This window comes from Octopus bimaculoides, chromosome 14, assembly GCF_001194135.2.
Source record: "Octopus bimaculoides isolate UCB-OBI-ISO-001 chromosome 14, ASM119413v2, whole genome shotgun sequence".
Classification (NCBI taxonomy): Eukaryota; Metazoa; Mollusca; class Cephalopoda; order Octopoda; family Octopodidae; genus Octopus; species Octopus bimaculoides.
This window is the reverse complement of record NC_068994.1, coordinates 44,887,649-44,900,935: the sequence shown is the minus strand read 5'-3', so window position 1 is coordinate 44,900,935 and position 13,287 is coordinate 44,887,649. Positions and strand designations below refer to the sequence as shown.

The window sequence follows — 13,287 nt, the reverse complement described above, 5'->3', positions numbered from 1 at the left end:
AAAAAACCTGGAAACATTGCTCTCTATGTAGAATTATGATGAAACAAATATAACTGTAATACCCCAGCTTGGCCATAACTGAATGACTGAAACCAGCAAAAGCATGTGTAACTGTAAGATTGTTATATTTTTGGACTATTACTTTATCATTAACAATTTAATTAACTGTAGTGGGTGGTTGGCAGAGCATTTGACAAAATACATGTGGTATTTATTTATGTTCCTTTTTATGATCTAAGTTCGAATCCTCAACTGATCTGTTTTGCCTTTCATCCATCTGAGGTTGAAAAAAAGTACTATATAATCAACTTATACCTTTGAAGACGGTGTTCCAGTGTAGCTACAGTTTGATGACTGAAAGCATTTAAAGAACAAATAATTAATCTCAAACATTTTAGTCATTTAAGTATAAAACTGTAATTCAGCTGGTATAGGCTATCATGTTTCATACAAGTAAGATTTATCTCATTAAGCCTTGTCTTTGAAATTACATGGAAATAAATTTCTTGAATTGCTTACTAACAGTGGTCCCTTTCTCTTTCTTTCTCCCTCGGCTGTGGTTCTCATTTTGCCAGGTTGCTACATTTGGTTGTACAGCTTTTGCATTACTCTTCGATGACATTGATCCCCAACTGTGTGAAGCAGATAAGAACATATTCCAGTCCATTGCTGCAGCACAGGTGTCTGTCACCAACGAAACCTACCAACATTTAGGACAGCTAAAGTTTCTATTTTGTCCAACAGGTCAGTGCCTTACTGTATTTTTATTCTAAATCTGTCACTATTAATGATGATGTGGATTCTTTAAACTTCTCATCTACTGGTACAAAGCCACCTCCCTCAATACTATTCTCACCAGTCGAAGGGACTTATGTCTTCTCCTGCAAGTTATTTAGTGACTCTGCTGGTGTCACGAAAAATAGCACCCAGTACACTTAGTAAAGTGGTTGACGTTAGGAAGGGTGTCTGGCCATAGAAACCATGTCAAAACAGACACTAAAACATGGCACAGCTCTCTGGCTTGCCAGCTATTGTCAAACTCTCCAACCCATGCCAGCATAGAAAACAGAAGTTAAATGATCATGATATACAAACACATACCTACACACACACAAAAGCATGTATGTGTGTCTTTATCTTACCTCTCTTTTAATGTACCGTATACATATCTACGGTTAGAGTGTTGCATTCATGATTACAGGATCATGGTTCAATTCTCAGACTGGGCAGTGTGTTGTGTTCTTGAGCAAAACACTTCATTTCATGTTGCTCCAGTCCACTCAACTGTAAATGAGTAATCCTGTGATGGACTGGTGTCCTGTTCAGGGAAAATGTGATCTCAGTCATTTATAAGCCATGGAAACTGGATAGCTGTCCTATGAGCCCCAGGACTTGAGACAGTAGTGTCCAGGGATTGATGATAATGAATTTATATATGTGTGTTAGATAACTATGCCTTTGTGTAGTATTTAGTGGACCGTATTGGCTGGTGCCACTGCTGGCAATTTGATTTTAAGTCCAAATAATAATTTATCACATTATAATTATGACTATAAATGGCTGTTTATGACTGAAGATTGTCACATAACACATGACTATACTGACAAATGAATCGGAAGGCTAGTGTATCACATGACAGCTATGATTATCACTGGCAGGTTATAACTGAAAGCTAGTGTCATATGACAGCTATGATTGCTATCACAAGGTTATCACTAGAAGACTAGAGTGTTAATAGTAACTATAACCACAACTGGCCAACTGTCACAAGAGAACTAAGACTGTTGTTTAAAGGTTATGACTAAAAATGACAGCACATCATCATAACTGCAAGTTATTATGATGACTGTAACTGTAATTACAATTATGATAATCTTCATAACCATCACCGAGAACTCCAGTATTCACTTGTATAAGTCACACTATTTTATGCTTGATTTTAACTGAAAAGTCCAAGGTGTGACTTATATGCAGGGCAAAGCTGAAACTATAAAAAGAAGTTTTGCACTAAGGTGTAATACTAAATCTGGGGTGCAACTTATACACAAGTAAATATGGTAAATCGTCTTTGGTGATGGTTTTTAAAACTGAAAAATGAAAGGAAATGTTTAATTATAATTATAATAATTCTCCCAGCTCTTAAACTGTCCTTTTTATATTTAATTTAATTTTCTTATCTTGTTTATCTTGTAGAGTATTGTTCAGCACGTGCTATGCCTGCAGTATCAAACTCTGAATACTTGAGTACAATTGGGGCCAAACTGTTACCTGATGTAGATGTCATGTGGACTGGTGAGTCAGTTGAAATTATATAATCCTGTTTGTTTCTAGTATGGGAGTTGAAATGGCAAAGTGGGTAAGATATTCTGTTAGTAACATACAAGTCAGTGTGTTCAAATCTACTACTGGTGTTGCTCTGTTTCTAAGCAGGGCTGTTTAATTCGTATTACTTCAGATCACCTGCTTTGCTAGACATGCAGTGTTACAGTACACACATTTATAGTACGTATGAACTCCATGGATTGTTAAGTTATCCATACAGCCATGGTTTTTCCGGAAATAGCACGTATCTGAATGTGAACTGCCTTCAAATGTTAACATTGCCCAGTCATAGTCAAATACAGCACTGAACCTCATATCTGGCTTCCAGAAATCGGGAACTACTGTGCAATATACTGAACCCTATATTGAGTGAACGGACCCTGTTTTTGAAGTTGGTTAATTTACATATGTTGTGTTAATAATAGCTTTGTTCTTTACTTTTTTAAGCAGGTTCATAACAATTAAACATGCTCTACTTTAGAATTTTTAAAATTTCTACCTGTATTTGTTAAATAAAATCATGTTCATTTAATTTTCATTCTATAAACATTGTACTGTATTCATTGTACTCTATGATATAATTTAAGAATTTTAAAATGATATTTGTTAAATATCAAACAGACCCTGCTTTAGAAGTGTATTAATTTGAATCTGTTATATATAATTTAGTTCTTTACTTTTCTCTGTTTATTTTATATTCTAAGTGTATATTTAGACTATTGATTCTCGACCCGGGTCCATATGGCCTTTGGGGATTCATATAAGATTTTGTTGCTAAAATTTATGTGCAATAAACTGGTTATACTTCCACAATACTCAAAATATTTAAACAATTTTTTAATACAATTCGCAATAATATTTAATCATAAAAATCTAATATATGATTTCTTAAACATGAAATGGTTATGAGGGTCCATTCAAGTAAAATAGGAATCAAAGGGATCCATAGATAAAAAAATGGTTTGAGGAACACCAATTTAGACTGTCTCCTGCAAACCAGAAAATCTAGAAATCTGGGACACTTACATCTCTAAGCTTGCCAGATAATTGGTCTAGTATTAGGTTCAAATCCCACCAAGACTAACTTCACCTTTTATCCTTTCAAGGTTGACAGAAAGTATTAGTTATGTGTCAAGGTCAGTTATTAATTATGACTTTTTTTCATTTACAGGTAACAAAGTTGTGAGCAAGAAAATCACTATACAGACTTTAGCGGAGGTGTCGAAGATCTTACAGCGTCAACCTGTGATCTGGGACAACATTCACGCAAATGATTATGACCCGAGGAGAGTCTTTCTGGGGCCTTATGATGGACGCTCTCCAGAAATTATCCCTTATGTCAAAGGGGTTCTGACGAACCCAAATTGTGAATTTGAGGCCAACTTTATCCCACTGCACACCCTTGCCCAGTGGTGCAAGTCCAATGTCAATGGTGTTAAGAAGGATATCATTGCAGGTAAGTTCACTGCCTCTCTTCCACCACTGTCTTTGTTGTCATGACTACAGTAAATTTCACGATAGCAGCCAAAGCATCAATTTTAAATATATCGCTCCTGTTTAAAACCTCTTATCTACTTGACAATTGCATTTCTAGCTCTGCCTTGAAGGAAGCTTTACTTCTTGGACTCGCGTTTTTGTGTGCAACGATGTTGTTAAACCCATGTTAACAGCATCGTATGCAGGTCCTTTCTGTTTTCTCTCATGCACGGATAAATTTTTCACTATAGACCTTAATGGTCATAAAGATACTATATCAGTGGATAGACTTTCATGGAGAAAACTGTCCCTGTTCCCACTGCAGATGACACATACACAGCATTACAAACACTGCCCGCACATTCACCTTCACATTCTATGACTACCATTGGGATCGATCAGGTACCGGATAAGGACTGGATTATTTTTTCCGTTTTTTTTTTACTTAATTTTTGAGATCAGTCAGGTTCATTTTTAGTATTCTTGTTTGTGAGAGCAGTTGAGTTTATTTCAGATATTCTCATTTAAAAAATAATTTCTGGTTAATTGTTGAGAGGATGTTGGTGTTGCCTTGGACGAGGTTTGCGCTCTCTGAGTGCTCTTGTTATTATTATGATTAAGGTTGTGAACTGATAAAATCATTAGTTCTTTGGCATTTCATCCGACCTTGTGTTGAGTTCAAATACTGCCATGTAACTAACTTTCCTCCTCCCCTCAAAACTGCTTGTCTTGTGCCAAAATTAAAATTATTATTAGGGTGGTAAGCTGGCAGAATTGTTAGAATGTTGGAATTGATGCCTTGTATCATATGTTCCTACCCATTACATTTTGAGTTCAAAGCCAATCAATAAAATACACCCTTACCTCCTTCCATCAGAACAGCTGCTCTTGTGCCAGAATGTGAAGCAACTGTTATTGTTGTTGCATTTCCCTCTGTTTTCTGATTGTGATTCATGTCTTTCTTTTTTGTGTGTTTTCTAGGTGACCGCTTGAGTCCAATTGCTTCTGACATCAAACTGGAAACTGAAATTGATTTCACATCTGACGAGGACATCCCTGCTAAATTTGACACACGCTACCAACCGAGGGCTGCGCTGAAGGTAGCCATCAATGAGTGGATCAAAGAGTTGGCATGCAGCCGTCATTCAGTGAGGCTAACGTTTCCAAAGCCAATTGTGCCATTGATCCCATCTGTAAACACCTGTGCCACGGTGACCTCTCCAACAATGACTCTGCCCACGGGCAGTATGGTGTCTCCAATGCCAGTTGGTATGGTTGGTGGAGTCTTTCCAAATAGTGAGGTTGTAGACAATTCGGCAGCATCGTCTTACATGCAGCCAGTGATGGCTCCAATCAACAGCTTGGTCGAGCCAGATTCAGTCGGAATTGATGCCGAGGTGATAGGTGATCCTCTCTGCCCAGACACTGAGCCAATGGACTGTTTCCCCTTTGTTGCTGCCACCACCTCCACCACAATCGCCTTCAATGCAAGCACTGGCGTTGCAGCCTCAGACACTGTGACCTCTCCTCCCACCGCCACCACTCCCCCTCCTCCACTCTCTCCACCTTCCACTATCTCCACTACCACCATCACCACCACTACAACCACATCAGACGAAGGTCTGAAATCGGCAAGCAGTTCGCCATCTGACAATGTGATGCAGGTTGACAACGCAGTTGGCTGCACCACGGCCACAACCACCACTACCGCCACCACAAGCAACAGCAACTGTGGTAGTAGTAATAACAATGGTAGTCACAATAGTGGCAGCGGTACGGCCAGCTGTACTACTAGTTCATCAAGTGGATCATTTGACTCTGCGGACAATGTTGAGGTCTTGTCTTGTGATGACCTAAGGCAGTTTGTTGAGCTGTTCTACATGCCATTTGAACATGGTGAATGTGGACTGCAGCTGCTACAAGAGATGCACTGGCTACGTAGCAATGCTAACCTGGTAGCTGAGAGCAGGGCAAAGAATGGACTGAAACCAGAGGTGAGTATTTCTTTTTATTGTGTGTGTGTGTTTGTTTGTAATGTGTATGTGGTTGTAGTTATGTCATATAACTGTGTGTGTGTGTATGTAATGCATCAGGTGTCACATAAGAAACACTAGTGTTGGTGCCACATAAAAAGCACTGGTATTGGTACCATGTAAAAAGCACTGGTGATGATGCCTTGTAAAAAGCACCCAGTACACACCATGAAGTGGTTGGTGTTCGGGTGTTAGGAAGTGCATCCACCTATAGAAATAATGCCAGAACAGACAGTGGATCATGGTGCGGCCTCTGGCCTTGTCAGCTCCTGTCAAACTGTTCAACCCATTAAATGATGATTGCCAACGTCGTCTTCTTCATTGGACACAGAAACTCAGCTTGCGAAGACTTGATGAGGCAAGCGAAATTGTGATGGCACTTGTGCCGGTGGCATGTGTAAGGACATTCGAGCGAGATCGTTGCCAGTGCTGTTGGACTGGCTCCCATGCAGGTGGCACGTAAAAGACACCATTTTGAGCGTGGTCGTTGCCAGTACCGCCTGACTGGCCTTCATGCGGGTGACATGTAAAAGCACCCACTACACTCTCTGAGTGGTTGGCGTTAGGAAGGGCATCCAGCTGTAGAAACTCTGCCAAATCAGATTGGAGCCTGGTGTAGCCATCTGGTTTCACCAGTCCTCAGTCAAATCGTCCAACCCATGCTAGCATGGAAAGCGGACGTTAAACGATGATGTGTGTGGAGGGCATACAAAAGTACAAAGTAACTGTGTTGGTAGAGTAGCAAATGGGCATCCAATAGGGTTGCAGTTTCTTTCCTAATGCCCCCACTGGGTCATAATTGTATGCAAAATAATTAACTTTCAAATAATGCAGTCCAGTGAGTTGTAAATAGGATACCACACAACTGGAACAGCAGCAGTAGCAGCATGAGAAAATTAACTAATGCTTCGTTAGCATGCAGTGCTGATTTCAACTCCTGTTACTGCTTTAGTTCTTGTCTCAGATCAGATCGCAGTTTACTAATCATTTCAATCTGTCTTGATGTTGGAACTGTACCGAGGCTCTGATTTCTGACACAAAACTTAGATCCTCAAAGGAAATCTGGAATTAAGGTCTCTAGTAATTAAGGATTATCTAGTATTGTTGTGGCAATACAAGCACCAAACTCTTTTACTAAACAGTACTTTCCTCTCCGTTCCAGTACTCTAGTGTTATGGAAAGGAAATAGCCAGTTTTTCATACAATCATGTCCAGACCTACAGCCTGGGTTATCATTGCTTGACTTAGAAGTTGATAAATCTATTGATATTATTAGAAAGCTGTTTTGTGTGTGTTTGACAGGATGAGTGAATGTATGTTGGTAGTGTTCCATAAGTCACACTGTTAACTAAACTTGTGTTGGCTGTCATGTTATTCCTGTGTTTACATGTGAGTATGTCTATTTAGTGTTGTATTTATGTGTGTATGTACATGTGTTGGCTCTGCTTGCAAGCAGCTGGTATGCATATGGATAAGTGTGTGTCTATTTACCAAATATTAGCCAATATATAATAAGTCATATTGTTTAGCCTAACTGTTGTCTCTTAATTGTTGTGTATTATAAGGCGGAACAATGGCATGAAAGGGCAAAGGCATTCTGTGATGGAGTGGACAAGATCTTCACCATATTTGACAAGTTCTTCAAGATCCCCAACCGAGCTATTGCTTATGAACTCTACCCCTATGTCTGGGACTTGAAAAGTATCTTCATACTATGCAAAGCATACATTCGTTGGCTTAGTGAGTACTTCTACTTCATTTATATTAGCTTTTTTTCTTCCCCCCCCCCCCACTGAATGTTTCTCTTTCCTAGAACAGTTTTCCTTGTCAGTTGTTATGATCATCCATTTTGAGTCTCTAATGTCCTAACTATTGTATTTTCTTTCTGTTTCAGGTTTGGGCCATGTTCCTTACTTGTCAGTAATGCATCAACAAGGGACCTTAACATGTATGAACTTACATCACCTGTTTTTTATGTCTTTTTTTTTTGTGCATATGTATGTATGTATGTATGTATGTATGTATGACTGTCTGTGTGTATGTATGGTAGAATGCATGTATGTGGTGTTTTAGAATTTGTCGTCATTTTGTTGGTATCACATTCTCGATTACACGGTCATTCATATTTTCCTATGGTGATGTTGGAAAGTGTTAGAAAAGCTGACATAGTTGTTTGAATGGTGTTTGTAATTCTCCAAAATAGAAGGTAAAAGAATATTTTAAGGTCTTTTGAAGATGACAATTAAAAAAGAAATTTATTAACAAAAGTATTATTGTCGTATTCCTGGCTAAATTTTTCACTAAAAGCCTTGTTCAGGTTTGATATCCTTGTCAGTGATGCTAAAATATTTCAGGGAAATTTTGTATCTGCTAAACTAATTTAGTTGTTTTTCATGCAGGTTATTATAAACTTACTTAGTGGCGCACATCAGCCCCATACACTTAGCTTAAAGACTCTTCTTTATTCTTAAGTGATCAATTTTTCCAGTTAAGAGGCAAGAACAAACCTTGTAAATCCTATCTAATAACTGTAAATCCCCTGTAATCTGCATTTAATCCATGACTAAAATTCATCAGAATTGAAGTGGCCTTGCAGAATGGATATTATAAAGGATTTCTAGCTTATAGGTCTTGGTTGTAAAACCACTGCAGGGCATTTTGTTATATATTTGTGCAGCACATTTAATTCTACATTAAGTATTAATGGTTATTCGTCTCCCTGCTCCATTTGTCTTTGAAGGACTTTACATTTAATTCTACATGACTCAATTCAACTTGGAGCAGTAGCTGTGAGATCTTTGAGAAAGAAAATTACAGTTGACTAATGTCCTAGAGAGAATTTCTCCCCTTTTTCAGTTTAATCTCGTGAATTAAATGCTTATCCTTAGTACTCCTCTTCTGAGAATTCCTTGAAAATCTTTTTACATTACAGGATTCCAGCTTAGTGCCAATTTTGTTTACATTGATAAATTGTCATTTTATGGGATTTCTCTTTGTAATAAAGTAAAAAAAAATTTCACCTTTGACATATGTTTGTACATAATGATGTCATTGAATATAGAGTTGGTGGTTACAGCAGTCACTACACACAGTGGCAGAATTTCACTTCACCATTTGTTCTACCTCCTATGTGTCATTAAGTTTGCTCATTTGGGGGCTACACAAAAAAAAAAAAAAAAGCTAGCACATTTAAAGGTAGTCTCCTATTTGAATTAATAAGGTTGGCTAAAACACTTAGAGTTTGATACTCTGGGTTTCGCAAGGGTTAATAAACCTCATACCAGTCTAGTACTAGAGTCAATGTAATCCATTTTACTATTGACCAAAATTTACAGTCTTCAATGATTTCTGTTGCTATTTTGTTGGGTGGAGCAGCAGACATAACAGTGTTGGATTTTAAACGCCTTCAGTACTGTTTAGTTATGTCCCTTTATGTTCTGAGTTCAATGTCATGGTCAACTCTGCCTTTATCCTTCTTAAAATTGCATGTTCTGGTACCAGTGTAAGAAATACCATCGCCACCATTATAATTGTTGCTGTTGTTGTTGAGAACAGTGTTCCTTACAGTGGCACTAGGGCATAATTTGCATGGGTAGAATATACTCAATTGAATCAATCTCAGCACTGTTTAATGGAACTCAGAAGTGGATTAAAGGCAAGATTATCTCCTGGCAGAATTTGAACTCAGAAGAAAGATGGATTGCAATTAAGTACTCCAAAATAGTTTAATTTTACTACTTAATTGTTTCTGTCTTAATGTAAGTACATATAATTGAATATGATAAATTGTAACAACGTACTGGGTCTGTGTCAGTTACGGATCCTCACTGCCTTAAGCATTATGACACCTTCTTCAATCTTAGATTATTTTCAAAATACAATTGCTCATGTATGGGAAGGAAAATATTTCACACATGTTGGCAAGCGATCCTAAAGTCCCTTGCAACCATCCTGCCTGGTTTCTTAATTCTCCCATCTCCCTATTTCTTCTGTATTTATATATGTTCAGTGTTCATAACTGAATTTTTTTTTATATTTAAGTTGACAAGTATTTTTGGACAGTTTGACATTGTGTCACAACTCTTTCATAGTTGATATAATATATATATATATACATAATGTGTGTGTGTGTGCGTGTATATTATATATATATATATATATATATATATATATATATATATATATATATATCTTATACGTATATTTCTAATGTTTTATTTTTTTTTTTCCTCTCTGCAATTAATATTATGACAACAACAGTGATGATGATGATGATCAAGTCTGTTTATTAAACAAAGTTAAATGGAAAAGCAAGCTAGGTCAAACATTCATATAGGAAATATAAGCCATATTGACAAACTGTAAACCTTTTTCTTTCAAAATGTTGTTCCCCTGCCTGCTTGTCCATCTGTGTATGTTTGTTTGTTTGTATAATATATACATATATTTATATATTTAAATTTTCTTTTTCTTTTAGATTTTATTCAATCCTTATTTTGCTTTTAAGAAAAATTCACAAAATTCTTCAGTTTCTTGTCAAACTCCATTTACTGTCTTCTTTTGTCTTAAGCACATACAAAAATATTTCGATTGAAACAAAATTTGGAAATATCCAATAACTTTTGAGTTTGTTTGGCATACTTTGACAAAATAAATAGACCCCCTTCCCAGAAATATATGCACTCTTAATGTGTAACAAGGTTACATGAATGTCAGTATGGTGTGTTTTCAATCTTTCTGTTTTCACTTTCAGCTTGCTTTTCCAGCCTTTCTCTGAGATATGAGGGTTTTATGATGCCATAAAGTTGCAACCATGCTGCAGTTCTTGTGCAGTTGAGGATGCAACTTTTGCTTCCTAAATTTTTTTTATTTTTAATTTTCTTTCTTTTCTCTCAAATATGGAACCAGTATTGCATATCCTAGTTTTAACTGGTGTAATAGAATATTTTTTTTTAGCTATGATTATATGTGTGTGTATGCATGTATGTGTATATACATGTATACAAGCATATACACGCATACATGAAATGGAAAGTACTCATTTGAAAATGTTGTTTGTGATCTAATTAATTGTTTAAAATAAATGCAAGTAATTTTATGTATTAAATTAGTTAACAAGAATTATTAATTCATTGTTCATATAAACTGTGTTTAAGTTCTGGTTTCTTTCAAAACCTCATTTTTTTGTACAGGCACAAAATTAACAAGTAAATAAATAATGGTAGTACAGTCTTATTGACAAAATTACTTTCCTTTGAGTACAGAAATGTCTTATTTGTTCCAATGGAAGATAAACCCACTAAATTATTTTTTATTAACAAGCAATATACATATGTATACATATACATACATACATACATATATATATATATATATATATATGTATGTATGTATATATTGTACAGTCTTTAAATATTTGTAGTGTAGAAAATAAAATGTCTACTTTATGGTACCAGTTTGAACTGTTTAGGCAACATGGTTTCTTTTTACATTTTCATTTTATTATTTAAAGAAGGAAATATTTTGCTGTATTTAATTTGTGCAACTATAAAACAGTTTTGACACACATGTGCTGACCTGCTTGTCAACGTATGCATTAACCATTTCATAAATTATAATATATTAGACTGTCTCCACTAATCCAACACTTTACTGTTATGTATTGTGTTGTCATCTTCAAATTATTTACTGTTATGCATGTTGTGTATGTATCAGTTGTCCAAGTTTTTTTATCACTGATGTGAGATGTTAGCAAAAAGTGCTTTTAACTTTGTCACCATGGTTACTGTAGAGAGAGAGGTAAGTCCCTGGTAAGGCAAATCTGTGAGCTGGTTTCAGTTCCAACTTATACTTTCTCTGTTTCTCTTGCTCTCTAAAAAAAAGTCCCTCTTTACTACATAGTCTTATTTCTTTGTCTTTTATAAATTTCCTGTCCTTTATAAATTTTTGTCTAAAATATAGGGAGAATAATGTACATGATAGGTATTTAAGAACATTTTATTGCAGTTGTATCAATGTACTGGTCAGTGGCAGTAACATCATTTCAGAACTAGTTTCCATAGGTAATTGTCAGTTAACAGGTTACTGATCCCTCCAGTTATCTAGATCCCTTCTGGTCTTGTTTAAGAAGAGCAAGTTAAGTAGATTTGCTAACATAATCTCAGCTCAACAGACGTGTAGTGTATCTTTGGTTTATTGTTGTTGACTTCCCTGGTGTATGCAACTTCATATTACCTGTCAGCTCTGAAAAACACACGCATACACATTTCTCTGTCCTGGCGGGAGTACAGAACAAATAGGATAAGATAGTGTGTTGTTTATTCAGTCCCATGTCAGTCTTGGTTGATCAGACATTTGTTCAAAGACATTGCCATTCTGTCTGGGACTACACTATCCAGTGTGTGTTTCTGTATTATGAAAGTAGGGTGTCATTTGAGGGAGGTTTGGATATTATTTTTAACAAGTCAAACAACTGTGTAGAGAAACCTTTATTGGCCTGAATATAGAATAGTAGTTGTGGTCTGAACTACAATATCTTTGGACAATTGGTTAGTGGTCAGTTTAGATGTCTTTCATTGGTAGTCATTTGAAGGCTGAGTTTGTTTTCATTATTCATATTTTTTTGTCTTTGTTTTTGTCATATATTATTTATTTTAATATCCATGTTTCCATACTGGTATGGATTGAGTTGATGTACTTGACAGCCTACCACCACTCATCACAATTTCTTTGTGAAACCCACTGTCCTAAGGTAGGACTTCACCTTTTTTTTCCTACCTTCCTGCTGTAGACACCTTCATTCAACTCTTGTTCATTGTATATTTTCAGTTCTGTTTGTTTACACACTTATGTTTAGAGAGGGCCGAAGTTTTAAGAGCATTCGATTCAATCCTAGATACATATTCTTCTTTCATCTGTCAAGTACAACCCAGTTCACCCTTCTTGGGTCATAGATGTAGGTTGTGTCACTGCACAAAGGCTAATGTCTTCATTCTACTTTGGCAACACCAACTGACTTTGATTTTTCTACTTGCTTGCTGAATGTGTATATATGTATGTATGTGCATCTGTGTATGGAATTAACCTTCTCTTTATGTCAGTTTTTTTTTAACAAATCTTCTCATAATTGCAATCATCATTATTATATTTATTACTTTTGTTTTTGTGTTTTTATCATCATGTAATTTTTTTCCTTTAAATTTAGGTTTTAATTAAAATTAATAAAAGCAACAACATCATTTATGCAAGAAATAATGTAATGGAATAAATTAATGATTTTTTTTTTTTTTCCTGATGTGACTAGACAAAAAAACATTTTGGAATGCATTTGGTTTCTCATTGAATTTGTTGTTAATGTTATTGCTGTCAAGGTCTTCTTTATTATTTAAAAAAAAAATTTTTTTTCAAGAAGTTAGAGTTAAGAAAGAAGGTTAATCGATTAATTGATTTATTTTTT

The 13,287-nt window shown here is 35.9% G+C and overlaps 1 protein-coding gene across 1 annotated transcript in view; it reads left to right on the top strand.

Moving 5' to 3' along the window:
• Positions 1 to 13,287, top strand: part of LOC106884279 (protein O-GlcNAcase) — a 48,128-nt gene that overhangs the window by 20,327 nt on the left and 14,514 nt on the right. The window contains exons 5-10 of the mRNA XM_014935571.2: positions 576 to 744; positions 2,194 to 2,292; positions 3,494 to 3,778; positions 4,780 to 5,792; positions 7,397 to 7,571; positions 7,726 to 7,779. Of these exons, the coding sequence (XP_014791057.1) occupies positions 576 to 744; positions 2,194 to 2,292; positions 3,494 to 3,778; positions 4,780 to 5,792; positions 7,397 to 7,571; positions 7,726 to 7,779 (1,795 nt within the window). The remainder of the gene's footprint in view (positions 1 to 575; positions 745 to 2,193; positions 2,293 to 3,493; positions 3,779 to 4,779; positions 5,793 to 7,396; positions 7,572 to 7,725; positions 7,780 to 13,287) is intronic.